This window comes from Procambarus clarkii, chromosome 14 (assembly GCF_040958095.1).
Source record: "Procambarus clarkii isolate CNS0578487 chromosome 14, FALCON_Pclarkii_2.0, whole genome shotgun sequence".
In the NCBI taxonomy this organism is placed as follows: domain Eukaryota; kingdom Metazoa; phylum Arthropoda; class Malacostraca; order Decapoda; family Cambaridae; genus Procambarus; species Procambarus clarkii.
Genome location: NC_091163.1, coordinates 6,727,567 through 6,744,012, shown reverse-complemented (window position 1 = coordinate 6,744,012; position 16,446 = coordinate 6,727,567). Strand labels below are relative to the sequence as shown.

General features: G+C 40.7%; 1 protein-coding gene across 1 annotated transcript; it reads right to left on the bottom strand.

The window, feature by feature from the left end:
* Window positions 1-2,307: 2,307 nt before the first annotated feature.
* LOC123772119 (uncharacterized) lies at window positions 2,308-15,345 on the bottom strand. Its single transcript, XM_045765108.2, has 10 exons — window positions 15,279-15,345; window positions 10,837-11,489; window positions 9,608-9,694; window positions 7,485-7,685; window positions 7,147-7,362; window positions 4,803-4,986; window positions 4,346-4,471; window positions 3,881-4,151; window positions 3,436-3,614; window positions 2,308-3,108 (listed from the first exon to the last, which is right to left on the bottom strand). The coding sequence occupies exons 2-10, from the start codon at window positions 11,005-11,007 to the stop codon at window positions 2,981-2,983; spliced, it is 1,563 nt and encodes a 520-aa protein (XP_045621064.1). The 5' UTR covers window positions 11,008-11,489; window positions 15,279-15,345; the 3' UTR covers window positions 2,308-2,980.
* Between the last annotated feature and the right edge of the window lie 1,101 nt (window positions 15,346-16,446).

Here is a 16,446-nt window from a genome sequence, read left to right as displayed (position 1 = left end):
TCTGGAATGAAGCCGAGGAACGGGGCGTAAGGACGCTAATCTCCGAAGTCATCGCAAAGTAAGGTAGGTATCATCATTCTCCTCCAAATTGTTTAGTATTTTAGGTTTCTATGACATGAGCCCTGTCATGCCTTGTCTGCAGTGTTGCTAGCCCTGTGGCCCTCAACTGTTCCTGTTATAAAAGTCTACTTAATTCTGGAATGAGTTTTGTCGCTCTGCGTTGTGCTTTCTCCAAAGCAGCCAGTCCAAGCTTTACATATATATTCCCCCCCTGCAAGCACCCTAGTGTAGGTAAAGTAGCTCATCAACCGTACGCTCTAATTTCAGATACACAAAGCAATCACACAAACGTGATATATATCAATGAAAAAATAAATTGGAACAATTAGGTGACTTAAACTATTGACCAAGGAATTCCCAGCCGAGCACCTGTAAAACTTGGACAGGCTTCAGTAGAAGCCTCCAGACTTCCTGTGGGTTTTGTGGAATTCCAGGTTGTGTAACATATAACAAGTTGTGGTACAGGGGTAAGGTGCATGGTTGGGAGTTTCGGGATTGCTGGTTTTTGTAATTTCATTGCTGCAATTAATTTGTTCATCATTATAGAATTTTATACACCTACGAAAAGTGAAATTTACATTAGTTATTACTTCTATTATCATATTATTATGCAGGAAGAGCCTTATATCATACCTGAGAGCCACTAACACTAGTGGCCTCAATGGAGACAGGAAGCTGGCGGTTTGTCGAAGGCCCCCCCCCCCATTTGCCTTGATCTTTTCCAGTTGTACTTTAAATGTTAATGTGTTTTAACTTTAAATGTTAAATGTTTTAGTTTTGGGACATCAGTAAGATTAACAGTCTTCTAGACGTTAATATTGCCAGGCCTACGTTACAGTCCCACAAATATGGCAGGTAAGACCACTACGGGCTCACCATAGCCCGTGCTAATTGAAACTTTTTGTTCAGAGTAGCTGAATCTTAAACAACATGCCAGGCCTAGGCTCGGCTACAAGTAACTTTGGGAGTTGAAGCCACCTGCTGAAGTATTTCTGAACAACTGTAAACTGTCAGCAAAAATTGTTCACAATTATTCACGCCACCATATAACAGAACGTAACTCGCAAATGTTCAAGAGAGGCATTTCATTTAAAATTGTGTACTACAACAAATATCCCAAGTTTACCTACTTAATTACACACAGAAATCACAATGACGTGATGCATCAAATAAATGCTTGCATCGACCAGCATGTGGATTTGATATATCGGCCCTTGTGGATTTGTTCATTTGCCTACTTACTGTAGATAGTGCACCCATTTAGTTTCGTTTAGTTTGTGGACAGTAGTGGAAATGGTTAAACACAATTATTATCGGCTCAGGAACTGAACCCCAAAAATTAATTTAGCTAAGCAAGTTAGTCTTGATAAGCTAGTTACAGTCTTTAGTAAATTATTATATCAACAATACAGTACATTGACCATGTCGTAACGCAGTCGATTAAGGCAGCGTCTGGGATTCTCTCGGACGCAGGTTCGAATCCTCGTCACGTCACGGTTCGAATAGATTTGTTCAGGCCATTAAACTTTCCACTACTGCACAATGGATTGGTGCGGTGTGCATGATAATCAAATAAAAATTATATGCAACTGCAGTTCTCACCACAATTACAAGTTTCTTAGCTTACAGATAAGATAATTGTGTTCTGCGTCTTTAACACTCTGGATGGAAATTAGGCCTTTAAAACTAAAACTATTTAAACTAACAAACTCCATGTGTCAAGCAAGGCCTTTTGGTGTCATGGTTATGTTGATTCGGAAAACTGTGAATAGCCAATATATTCAATATACCGTATTCAAGTAATGAAACTAGCTCATCAAGGCTGCAACTTAGTTAACACGAATTTTAGTATTCAACTCCCAATTCCATTATGTGCCACTAACCTTTTTCCATTACCACTCATAGGATGGGTATAGGGTGTATAATTATTCTCATTATCAGTGTCGGGAAACCTATACCAAGGCAGGCATCTTGAGGTCTCCCTAGGTAACTACTCGCCTTCCCCCAGGGTGCAACCCACATTTTTATTTATACTGTATATAGGATGTATCTATTTGACTGCTCGGTAAACAAAGGCATCAGGTGAAAGGAAAATCTGCACTGTGTCCTGCACAGGAATTGAACCCCAGGGTCTCTCACTTGTGAGTCACAACCAAGGACATAAGACCATTGTGTTATGGTCTTGAACCCAAACAAAAACTTATTACTAATTAGGAATGTTCATTCAAGCTTAATTAAAAAGAATAATATAAAATACAATTTATTTTTATAGCAGAAATATATTTCGACAGTAAATTAATCATCTTATATCTACTTAGGTAGTTTTTTTTATTTTTTGGAAGGGCCAAGTGTTCATATCACAAGCCACGGCAGGGTGCATGAAATATTTAAACCTACAAATAAATATGAATGGACGAACTTACTACAATCTTATAGTGCTTGAATGAAGGTGAAGGAAAGACCCAATATAAGTGCAAGTGTATTAAAACCAAATTTTTGGATGCCACCTACATCGACAGCACCTTGACAAAGGATGTACGGTGCATCCAAAAATGTTAGTTTCAATACACTTACACATATATTGGGTCTTTACTGTACCTTCTTAAATATGAATGTAAATAAATAGGTAAGCATATCTATAATTAGTAAGTACACAGTTAAAACTTTATCCCATTATCATGGGGCAGTATATTATGTACTGAAGCTCTTATGATGGCAAACGAGACAGATTAAGAGAATTAATGTTACACATTAAGGCTTGAAGATATGACAAATATACAAATGGAAATATGTACTGTCCTATATTGTATGTTCTTATAAGCTTTTATCGGTGCAGCCTGACTTGAATGGTGAATGCAGCGTTACTCATAAACCATTAATATTTAAATTTTTATGTATTTTATCGAATTACGCAAGAAATTTACTCTTTGAAAAATAATATTGTCTCGCTGATATGTCTGTAGAGAACATTCATCTGTGATCCCAGTGCCACATCTTCCAGCTTCTGCACCGTTGCCTTCCGCCCACGCCGCACCACTATGGCTGTTCCTGTGACAGACAGTACATGAACATAAGCAATGGATATTTTTTTCCTTTACAGTTATGTTAGCTATATAAAATATATTAGTTTTTAATATTAAGTGAAAGGTTTAGCAAGCTTAAAATTTTGTTCTCTCATAGCTTAGTTTTGATTCCTACAAACACGTGCCAGGAGAGTTCAAACATGGCACACAATGAAGGTAAACTAGATTATGTGTGCACAAATTATAATAAAAACTAAGAAATATGTAAAAATATTTCCATGAGTGAATCTCCAACAATCATAAATATTCACTTCATCATATTCTCATCAGTAATGCAAATTTTAGCACATACCAGTAACAATCAGAGTATGGTCATCCTCGCCATGGAATGTAGTATCACAAGTGACAGTGACACGCACTCGCTTAATCACGTGCCCTTCTGGCGACACAACACAGCTTTCCTCCATCTGAGGGGCATCTGCGCGGAACACTTGTGCATGCCCAAGCTCTTTCCCAGACGAGGTCATAATTCTGTGGATTATTTTTAGCAATAATTCAGCAAAAGCAAATCAACATTAAGAACAGAAGGATTCTAATTTTGAGAAAATGGGAGGTATCGTACATTATAACACTTATTACTAATTTTAAGTATATTTATGTAAATGCAAAATTTTGGACAAGATTAATATATAGTGAATAAGCATGAGGAGGAAGTAACTGAAAGGTAAGGATACAGAAAAAGAGGAAATAACAAACTAAAAATACTGTAATTACTGTATACTTTAAGAAATCTATACCTAAATTTATCACCGGGACTGACAGCTTCGATGGAGAAGCCGTAACCTTCAGGATTTGTGTCGCTCCAAAAATAGTTCCCATTGTTGTTTAGATTATTACTTGCAAAGGTTAGTCGTTTACCGTACCCACGACCAATAGCTTGCAAAACTAGAGCGTCGCCATTAAACAATAATTTTTTCGAGTCTGCAGCACGGACACGATATTTGAAGCCTGTGAGAATACGTGGATCCACATATGTCCCAATGACTGGCATCTCGTGTGGCAGAAGACCTAGAAAATTATGTGAAACATTAAGGGAATTAATACTAGCAATACAGCTTAATACTATACAACATTAAATACTATACATATTAATTACTGTGCTGTATCCAACTCATCTTAGGTAACAATTAAAATAATTTAACAAAATGATGTATAGTCATTAGCCATACAAGAGGTAAATAGCATAATAACAAATAATTTACCTTTAATAGAGTACTTGGCTGGGACATCACCAATCTTATCACCATTGACAACTGAGATAACAGAGGAAGTGTCCTCCCCGGCCACCAGCGTGTACCCGCGCTCTCCCCCAACACTGCACTCCTTAACTGTCAACATTTGGAATTTACAGTATACAGTATAGAATATGTCAGTTTGAATCTAAAATAATCAAATGTGCATTAATGATTATATAAATGTTGATTTTTAAATTGACAGTTTTCAAGCTCAGTGTAGCAATACTGTAGAATTGTAATATAATAATAATATTTATAGATAACATTAACCAGCCCCTTACAGGAGCTGGATAATAAAATATTTTAATGTAAACACTACATAAGTAAATTTATTGGCTTTACATAGTATATAAGCTAATAAATACCAAGAAACATAATGAACGTATAGGCATCAAGAGGACAGGGACTACTAAGCACAACTTACTTTCCTTAAGGGAAGCAGCGGCTCTGGAACCTTTGGCCCTAACCGCTATAGCCACGCCCTTCACCATCAACACTTGTTCCTTGTTTAACTCTCCGAAGAAGAAAACTTTACATTGTAGTGATACCTTAGCCCGCTTCTCAATTACACCATTTTGGAGATTGTGACCGACTTCTACTTGGGGCCCCTGAAAATAAACAATTATCTCATTTAGAATGGCTTTGTTTACTGTTGGTAATTAGTTTAATTAAAAAATGTAAATGAAGCTCAAATACAACTGTACTACACATTAGGCAATCAAGGAAAGAATCCCCAGTCCTCTGTGCTGTACTAGACATACAGTAGCTTACAATACTGTACAAACAATAGTATGATATTTCATAATATTACTAAATAATATAAATATTATATGAATAATATACATAATTACTGTACATAATGTTAAAAATACACATATACAAAGTCCATTCTTAACTCAACACATATCTATGGAGGCATTCTTAACACGGGTTTCTGTATCAACATCTTTCATACTTGGTGTGCATGATCTCTTGTAACAGATTTATTATCGATAATTTTCCTAGATTAACTACAGCATGTACCAGAAGCACCACCCTGCTCAATTGGATATTTAGATCCAAATGAACAAGTGTTCTTCATTCTCAATGTGAAAGCTTTGTTGGTCATGTCAGCATCACACAGCTCTAAGCAAATCATCCATAATTACAACAAAATAATGAGCAAGTATATAATATTAAAATAATGTATTCATTATAGTTTTCTGACTGCCAAAACCACCTGATCATGCTAAACCTTCACTGAATAGAAAAATTGTTCGAAATGGATTACTAAAACTGTAATTGATCTGAAAATATATACAATCAAAATACAATATCAGTACACACACAAATCACAATAGCGTGATGCATCAAACGAACAAATCCACAAGGGCCATGATGAGGGTTCGAACCTACGTCCTGGATGATCCCAGACTCGCCTTAGTGGACTGTGTCATGACATGGTAAAAGAATTTCAACCTGGAGTGCTTCTGCCCTCACAAGGCTCCTGCAGCTTCTCCGTGTGTGTGTGTATTCACCTAATAGTGCTTGCGGGGGTTGAGCTCTGCCTCTTTGGTCCCGCCTCTCAACTGTCAATCAACAGGTGTACAGGTTATTGAGCCTATTGGGCTCTATCATATCTACACTTGAAACTGTGTATGGAGTCACCCTCCACCACATCACTTCCTAATGCATTCCATTTGTCAACCACTCTGACCCTAAAATAGTTCTTTCTAATATCTCTGTGGCTCATTTGGGCACTCAGTTTCCACCTGTGTCCCCTAGTGCATGTGCCCCTTGTGTTAAATAGCCTGTCTTTATCTACCCTATCAATTCCCTTGAGAATCTTGAATGTGGTGATCATGTCCCCCCCTAACTCTTCTGTCTTCCAGCGAAGTGAGGTTTAATTCTCGTAGCTCATACCTCTCAGCTCGGGTACTAGTCTGGTGGCAAACCTTTGAACCTTTTCCAGTTTGGTCTTATCCTTGACTAGATATGGACACCATGCTGGGGCTGCATACTCTAGGATTGGCCTGACATGTGGTATACAAAGTTCTGAATGATTCTTTACACAAGTTTCTGAATGTCATTATTATGTTGGCCAGCCTGGCATATGCCGCTGATGTTATCCTCTTGATATCCTCTTGGCTGCAGGGGACAGGTCTGGCGTGATGTCAACCCCAAGTCTTTTTCTCTTGACTCTTGAAGAATTTCATCTCCCAGATGATACCTAGTATCTGGCCTCCTGCTCCCTACACCTATCTTCATTACATTACATTTGCTTGGATTAAACTCTAACAACCATTCGTTCGACCATTCCTTCAGCTTGTCTAGGTCTTCTTCAAGCCTCAAGCAGTCCTCCTCTATCTTAATCCTTCTCATAATTTTGGCATCGTCAGCAAACACGTCACACACGTCAGTGTGTGCGTGTGTAGAAAGACAGAAAGAGAGAGAGAAAGAGAGAAAGAGAGAAAGAGAGAGAGAGAGAGAGAGAGAGAGAGAGAGAGAGAGAGAGAGAGAGAGAAAAAGAAAAAAGCTGCAGGAACACCCAATAGCACTCAGTAGTCACAGACCAGAAGTTCGTTTTCATTGACAATTCACTTATATGAGAGAACACGAGCCCCAATTGTAACAAAAACTTGCCTAAATCACAAGCCAATTATATCAGAAAGTATAATATACTTATGTATGTATATATATACATATATGCATATACACACACACACACAATATTGCTATCAGATAAATAATAGTAGCAGTAAATATTTTAAGAAAATTGCAAATCTCACCCTGATTTTGAGGACCTCTGCTGTAGCTACTGGCAGGTTATTAGCATCTTTCAGAGTAAACTTGTCCCCCTCCTGGACAAGACACAGTCCAAAGCCATATCCTTCAGGGTGAGTGTCAGACCAGAAGTAGTTATTGTTGACGTTGTAAGAATCTCCAGCAAAGGTAATCCTCTTGCCGTAGCCGGCGCCCACCGATATCAACCTCAAGGCCCGCCCCTGAAATGCATCATTCTGATTAGTTACTACAGCATTAAATATATTTTTATACCGAAGACTCAACATAGCTGCAAATACAGATACAAAATAAGCAAGTGGTCACTGAATAGTGGACTACTAACCTTAAAGAGTAGCTTTGTTGAATCTGCATGTCTAACATGGTAGCAGAAGCCAACAGTGATGGCAGGGTCAACATAGGTGCCCACAACAGGTCGCTCGTGTGCCAGGAGGCCCTCCACCCTGTATGAGGTGGGCACATCCCCCACCAGGCTGCCGTCCACAACACGCACACCATCGCTCCACCTAGTATCACATTCTTCAAGCTGAAAGAGCGAGTACAGTAAGTATGTGGTAGTGGCAGAGTTTGTGGTGGCGGGTCAACAACAAACTTGCTGATGGCTTACAAACTTTCATTGTCGACCCAACCGGTGAGTTGCCCTGTTTTGCATGTGCCCATTTATATATATATCTTACCACAACTTTACTTTTTTGGGCATGCAAGTTTTCGTTTTTTAATATCTATATCACAATACAATATTTGTAAAATAGGGGCCAATAAAGTGTGTATTGCCAAGGCCCTCAAAACAAAAAAAAAAGATTTTTCTTTAAGTTCATCCAATTAGAATTCAAACAAAATTAAATGACCGAGTGAAATGCAAATTCATGTGCCATGCAAAATCAATTATTAAAACAAACTGTGTATTATTTTCATTTTCCAAAGCACAAGTCAATAATGTACCACTGAATACTTAATTGAATAATATGTTATGGCACACAATGTGTTTAAAAGTGCATGAGCTACTGATCTGGAATTGCCTTTAATTTTGGATAATTTTTTTGAAAATGTGGAGCAGACTTTAGAAAATGTATTATCAATTTACAAATACCAAAGAGCTATTCCACCTGGGAATGTTAATATATCTGATTCGAACAATATTGAACAATGGCCTGTGTTTGGTGAAGCTGAGCCGGTTTAGGTCTGACAGTGGCAGCCAGAGAACGACCGGCAGGACCCGGTTATGATGAGTTGTCTTCCTCGATGCCCGGGGCGGTCGATGGCTACTGCTCCTCTTGCTTCCCCTCTTCTACATACGGCTCCCGCTGCCTTGTCAGACCCGAACATTGACTACAGCGACCTTTAGTTAATATACTACTAGATCCTTTTTTAACTTTACTCTTTTAAAACAAACACGCTAAGTTATGAAACGTGTCTTTATATAGATGGATGGTATCCAGACCAGTCAGCTTGTGGCACGGTTAACAAATTCAAGCATTCACGTTACTTAGAGAGGCTCATTCGAGATTAACTCAGATGTTGAGATAGTCTCTGTGTGCCGGGAAGTGTCCGGGGGTCTGGAAAGGAGAAGGTGCACGAGCGGCGACGTACCAACAAGTCCTTCCTACTTCTCAACTTGTCTTAGCATAGACTACAACAATGTTATCTGATACCCCATCCCACCACTCAGGCCTGTCTTAACTTTAGCTACAATAGTACTGTACTACCAACAAGTCCTTAACCAACCAATACTGTTTTAACTTTGGCTATATAATAATACTCTCAACAATTTATTCCCATCAACCAACCTTTTCTGAACTAGAACAAGGGGTACCCACAAGTCCTTCCAACCAACAACCCTCTGCCTTAACTTTGAACAATGGCACTTTCCTAGCTCGTCTCTATATGGATATAAAACCTCTCCCACATGGATATAATACATTTTTATCTGACTAATTATTTGAAAATAATTACCCTGCCTTCCTAAGATATTTGCAGTGATCTGATCCAATTTAACTCATTCATATTACTCAACTCTGGGGTACGTTTAAATCAATTATTTAATATTTATAATGAAACTTTCAACAAATTATGAGATGATTTTGAAAGTAAAATTATAATTACTGAAATTATAAATAAATAAAACAAAATGTAATTGATATGGTGATATACTGATTGCCACTGAAAATGATCGTGGAATGTCGAGAGGAAGCTTGGGCACACCTGGACTTGGTAACGTCTTCAGGCATCGCTGTGTAGTGCCAGAACAATATTAGGCAACCATCATGATTCATTATCCAGATAATACCCGGTATTCCATCGACAAACCAGGAATCAGTATTTTCAGGTTCCACGTTTAAAATATCAAAGTTTTCCACAATTAGAAATAAAAAAAAAGATGTTTAAATACCGCCAGAGACCTATCTAACTGATGGTGATGGTGATAGCAACAAGCTGTGGAAGTCTTACCGTAGTATGATGATGGTGGTGGTGATGGTGGAGCGCCTCTAAACAACTCTCTTCCTCTTCCTGCTGCTGCTGCTTCCTCGCCTCCTCCTGCCACACAAAATCAATGTTAAGAATTAAAATGGTATCAATAACATTCACGTGCAAATAAGCCATTAAACTCATTCAGAGCCTGTCAGCACATAACTCAAGTATGTCCGGAATCATTAATATTCATCCACAGTATTGATTATCTGCAGGTCGCGTGCTGGAAGCAGCTAAGAATAGCAACAGTCTGGCGCGGGTCAATACTGCAATCTGCTCCGAGAACTGTACCAATGAGAGGCCATTGGGAATGAGGTCCCGGTAGTACAGTTGGGTTCCAAATGGTTGGGCACATTTCCTTTCACCCAATGCCGGTGTTCATCTAGCAACTAAAGAGGTACTCGGGAGTTAGTCAGTTTGTTGTAGAGGGTTGCATCCTGGGCGGGGTGGATGGATAGATGGAGGGATAGATGGATGGATGGAGGGATGGAGGGAGGAAGGATAAAAGCCATAATTAAGGTGTATGAATACACACACTGGCTTTGTTCCCAACACAATGAATTGCACCACAATTCACACCGCAACCTGTCATGAGTGCCAATGAAAGGTCATCAATACCTGACGTCACAACCTGCCGTGAGTACCAAAAGGAACATTTGCCTTGGATTTTCACAGACAGTCGGAGAGGGATAATACACCAAGAATCTCCACAAAACCTGGCGAGCACTATACTGCCATGCAAGTAAGTAATTATCAAAAGAAGGCACCAACCCGGGAAGGCTATTATACTGCCATGGAAGAAGTCACACATACACATTTATGGATCATCCAGTATAATAAGATTCCTTTATGTTACTAATGATCGGCTTTAATTAAGACCCTGGCGAGTCTGCGAGATTCACATCAACTGCTGATGTAAATCTAACTTAAGCTTTAACTATTAACAAAACAATTCGTACTTCCAACATCACTATGCAATGTGAAAATATCTCAGAAATTAAAAATGACTGATCACCAATGTTCGAGAAGCCTAAATAATAGGTAATTGGGGAGCAGGTGCTCTTGTGGAGGCTTAATCTTCAACCATCAATCCTCCAGGTCCTCAACTTTCCCACCGTCGCCTACGGAATGGCGACTTTAATAAATTAATTGAACTCTCATAATTCACATGTCTCTGAACTACGTTTGTAGCGGCGGCATGTACTGACCTTATCCTGGTGGTGGAGGTGCTGTTCCCAGGTAGTTAGCGGGGGCAGATGGGGGATGAGTGCCCCAGGGGACAACGCCCTCTCGAACTTTCTGGCCACACTCCTCCAGAACCTGGTCAGCTCCTGGGACATGACGGCCTCACGAGTGGCAGACACGGGTAGCGACGCCATCTTCAGCTCCTCGAAGTCGACAAGGCCCTTCGAAGTCGATGCTTGTCTCAAATACAAGAGATGGAATAGCGAAGTAGGCACTCTTGCTGTATATTTATATATATATGTAATGTAATATGTTTCTCAGCGGAGGTCAGTAGCGAGATTGTGGCTTGGTTGAGGGAGCAGGGATCAATGAGCCGGCGTGGCGGCCAGGGGGGTTATTTATAAGGTGCGCCGCCATGCTGCGCTGACTTGCTGGCCGGAGGGAGTGGGCAGACCCTCTCTCTCTCACCCAGTCGCTGCGTCTTTGTCTCTAACGGTAATCACTGATCTACATTATAGATACATTTTTTGTAATGATAATAACTAAATGTAATTGTCATTGTATCTTCAGAGAAAGCTTGAGAGAGCGGCGCGAGTCTGCCTGCGATGTTGGGTCTAGTCATCTCTGTTGCCAGGCCGCTATAGTTAGTCATTATTATCATATCTTCCACTTATACCTGTCATAAACAAATGATATACATTAAATATTCTAACTAAATTCTTCTACAGCTGATACGCTAATCAGATTTGCAGGATAGTTAAATCAAAAAGCAAGTATGAGAAATTTGCACTAGGCAGCTATATGGCGCCTCTGACCGTTGAGTGACGGGGCGGCCACGTGATCACCGCGTGACCCCCGCCTGAACCCCTGTATTGATAACCATTAAACACAGCTTATAGTGTCCCCACCATAAAGACAAGTCCCATGAACAAATACACCATTAAACTAAGCATGTTTCTGTTGTATTCTGACGCATACAATAGCCGCAGCTGTTATATATACGTCAGGCAGGCCAGCGCCATGTGTTTCCGGATGTCGGGCTTCTTGCCTTTTCATTATGTGTAAATAGTATAATAATATTAGGCTCCGTCCAGGCTAATAGACGGATGGATGCCGTGAGGCATCGCGTAGGAGTAGTGTTATGGTTTGTTGTATGGATGGTGGGATGGTGCAGGTGGTGGGTGACCTACACTGATGTTAGTGGAATTCTCCATTGGCGCCTTGGGGAAAATACCTCCCTGGCCGGCTCCCCCCACCACCACCACCCGACCACCCCCTAGCTACGCACATTTTTTTTTATATTTATTTAAGAAAATACAATATAAATGACATATACATAAGTTTTACAAGGCAATTATACATTACAATTCTTAGTGAACAAGTGTTTCAGTAGTACAGAACAAGATCTTTAAAAAAAAAACCTGAATGTTGTACTTATTTACCTATAAACGATTTACAAAAATTGGAGAATAAATTTACATTAAAATACAGGGAAAATTATTACATTTATATATATTTTATATAATTCTCAGTAAACAAATTTTCCATATCATCAGCGAGCATGAGCCTTAAACCCCAAATGTTATACCTGATCCTGCCTCGCAAGAATTCAGCTACGCACATTCAGGTGTTCTAGACCCCTAGCTACGTACACTCAGGTGTTTTCGACCCCTAGCTACGCACATTCAGGTGTTCTAGACCCCTAACCACGCACCTCAAGTGTTTTCGACCCATAACCACGCACACTCAGGTGTTCTAGACCCCTAACCACGCACCTCAGGTGTTTTCGACCCATAACCACGCACACTCAGGTGTTCAAGACCCCTAGCCACGCACCTCAGGTGTTTTCGACCCCTAACCACGCACCTCAGGTGTTTTCGACCCATAACCACGCACACTCAGGTGTTCTAGACCCCTAACCACGCACCTCAGGTGTTTTCGACCCATAACCACGCACACTCAGGTGTTCAAGACCCCTAGCCACGCACCTCAGGTGTTTTCGACCCATAACCACGCACTCAGGTGTTCAAGACCCCTAACCACGCACCTCAGGTGTTTTCGACCCCTAACCACGCACCTCAGGTGTTTTCGACCCCTAACCACGCACCTCAGGTGTTTTCGACCCCTAACCACGCACCTCAGGTGTTTTCGACCCCTAACCACGCACACTCAGGTGTTTTCGACCCCTAACCACGCACCTCAGGTGTTTTCGACCCCTAACCACGCACCTCAGGTGTTTTCGACCCATAACCACGCACTCAGGTGTTCAAGACCGCTAACCACGCACACTCAGGTGTTTTCGACCCCTAACCACGCACCTCAGGTGTTTTCGACCCCTAACCACGCACCTCAGGTGTTTTCGACCCATAACCACGCACTCAGGTGTTCAAGACCCCTAACCACGCACCTCGGGTGTTTTCGACCCCTAACCACGCACCTCAGGTGTTTTCGACCCCTAACCACGCACCTCAGGTGTTTTCGACCCCTAACCACGCACCTCAGGTGTTTTCGACCCCTAACCACGCACCTCAGGTGTTTTCGACCCCTAACCACGCACCTCAGGTGTTTTCGACCCCTAGCTACGTACACTCAGGTGTTTTCGATCCCTAGCTACGTACACTCAGGTGTTTTCGACCCCTAGCTACGTACACTCAGGTGTTTTCGACCCCTAGCTACGTACACTCAGGTGTTTTCGACCCCTAGCTATGCACACTCAGCTGTTCTCGACCCCTAGCCACACACTAATAATAATAATAATATTATTATTATTCTATATAATAATAATATTATTATTATTACTATTAAGAAAAAAGCTTGGGTACACACCTTAATGTGCTGCCTCCCTATTCTATATGAGGGATAAGAGAATACAGATCAAGAGCTTGCTATGAGTTCATCTAATATGCCCATCTCGCAGGATGGTTAGCGAATCTAGTCTACTAGGCTGCACATGCAACAGAGCCCAAGAAGATCTTTAAATATTCGTGAGTATGAAGTAGTTACAGTGTTCAAAGTATATCATAACACTCAGTCTGAAGTTGTTGACTACAAGGAGCTCATATATACAGTGGTTGAGTGTGTTCTAGCTCTTGTAAGTGGAATGTTCATTGTGGGGCGATGCATTACCGGCAGCCAGCCACCTGCCCTAAGTATCAATATCCTGCCTAATTCTGGCAATTGCAATGTCACACTGGTGGATGATTGCTGTGATTCTAAAGACGATAAATAACACCATTCAGCTGCTCTACAAGAGGATACCATTCAGAGGTTCAAAACTACATGTACTTATAAGCTTGAGTGATGAGGGAATCAAGTGACTGTTCCCAAGGCCTAGCGTGCTAATGTGTGGGCGTCAACTATTTATGCTGTCCGTATATATAGCTATTGGTTCTAACTATATCATAACCTCTTTATACTAGTGCTTTCTGTCTTTTGAGCGTCAGTGATTTCTCTTCTGTTAACCCAAGTTTTCTGAAACAGAGATTAGAATACTTAAGGCTAGCTCAGTTTCAGGCTTCATATGCAGCGTTAGCTGCTTTGTCTCTATCACCATTTTGGACAATACTATGTGAGATGGTATCCATACAAATTGAGATTTTGAAACTCTTGCTATTTGTATTAATTATGTTGTTTATAATGGATGTTACAACTGTAGTATATAATTTGCCTGTCGAGCTTCCAAGTGTGTTGTACTGATCCCGAGGGCGGCGACATATATTATGCATGGACCAGGAATTTTAACATAAGCAGGAAACACACACACAGATCCATATTGATTAATTCCCTGTTTGTTTAATTTGTCCTCGAGTCCTGAGTCCACTAAGTGCATTGTAGCCCCCATGAAGCGGGATGTAAACACCTCCCCAAGTCTGGCGACATTGGCGGCCTTGCATCAACATGATCAACGTGATCTTATGTACAAAACAGCATGGTAAGAGTGGACTAATATAGCCAAGCTTCCGGCTGTGAGAGGGTCACACTCGGGCTGAAGGGTCAAGGTTGTACTACCATCACCCTGCTGCCATGACCTATATTGACTCTATAAATAAATTGTGGTTACGGTTCATCGTGTTTAACCAGCGAAAAACATGTGCTTTAGGTAAGAAATATTTAGGTTTATTAGATAATGCAGTGTTTAAGAGCTTGAATACGTACTGGATATTATTTCTTCACTGATGAAGGCAAATGTGTTTGAAGAGGTAGTAATGGTAGTACAGTATTGGTAATGTTATCAATAAGGAGGTAGCCTAAAGCACGCTTGGTAACCCCCCTCCCTCAACCCCCCCATCCCAGTGGTCCGTCCGCACCATTCGGAACAAAGCAACAACACCCTCACCGTCACCATCGTCTCTCACCGTCACCGTCGTCTCTCACCGTCACCGTCGTCTCTCACCCTCACCGTTGTCTCACCGTCACCGTCGTCTCTCACCGTCACCGTTCTCTCTCACTGTCACTGTTCTCTCACCGTCACCGTTGTCTCTCACCGTCACCGGTGAGTGTCTCACACTGTCACCGTTGTCTCACACCGTCACCGTGTGAGAGCAGCAATAAGAGCAGACACCAAGCACCCCGGATGGTGTCCTTACATATTATCTTAGCATTCCATGCGCAACATCCTTCCTCGCGTGCTAGTAATCATATATATATATATATATATATATATATATATATATATATATATATATATATATATATATATATATATATATATATATATATATATATATATATATATATATAGAAGGAAAGATTCCTTCTGAAACGATATTAATATACGAAAGTACTCTATTGATTTATTAAATATGGTAGACAGTGGCTCGGAAAGCTCCTCTTTGCATAGCTCCAGCCTTGAGGCACTCCACTTACAACATTTTCCCACTCTGACTTAACCTCATTTATACTAACTCTTTGTTTCCTTTGGTATAGCCATGCCCTAATCCAACTTAATTTAATATAGCACCCCCAATGCCCACGAGCCTCTTTTTTTTAATCAGTCTTTCATGTGGCACTGTATCAAAAGCTTTGCTAAAGTCAAGGGGCACAACACACACACAAATCACAATTGCGTGATGCATCAAATGAGCAAATCCACAAGGGCCGTGACGAGGATTCGAACCTGCGTCCGAGAGCATCCCAGACTCTGCCTTAATCGACTGAGCTACGACATGGTCAAAAGGAGTTGAAACCGAAGTTCTACTGAACTTACTGGATTCAAGTAAGTTCAGTAGAACTTCGGTTTCAACTCCTTCTGACCATGTCGTAGTTCAGTCGATTAAGGCATATATATATTTAGGGTTATTAGATAATGTAATGTTTAAGAGCTTCCGAGCTCTTGAGTTTTCTAATGTTGTTTTCTTAGTCGTAGTGTTTTCGTTGTACCGACGTACAACGAAATTATAACGTAGAAATCTGAACTATTGAGTTGGACAAACCGGAAAACTATGTTGACCAGACCACACACTAGAAAGTTGAAGGACGACGACGTTTCGGTCCGTCCTGAATCATTCTCAAGTAGGAAAATTATTTTGTACTTGTGTTGCTTTTACAAATTAAGTGACCTATCCTCAGTTACAAACCCATTATGATTTCAACTTAGATTCAACAGAGCAGAAGTTGTCAAACACATGGGGCAA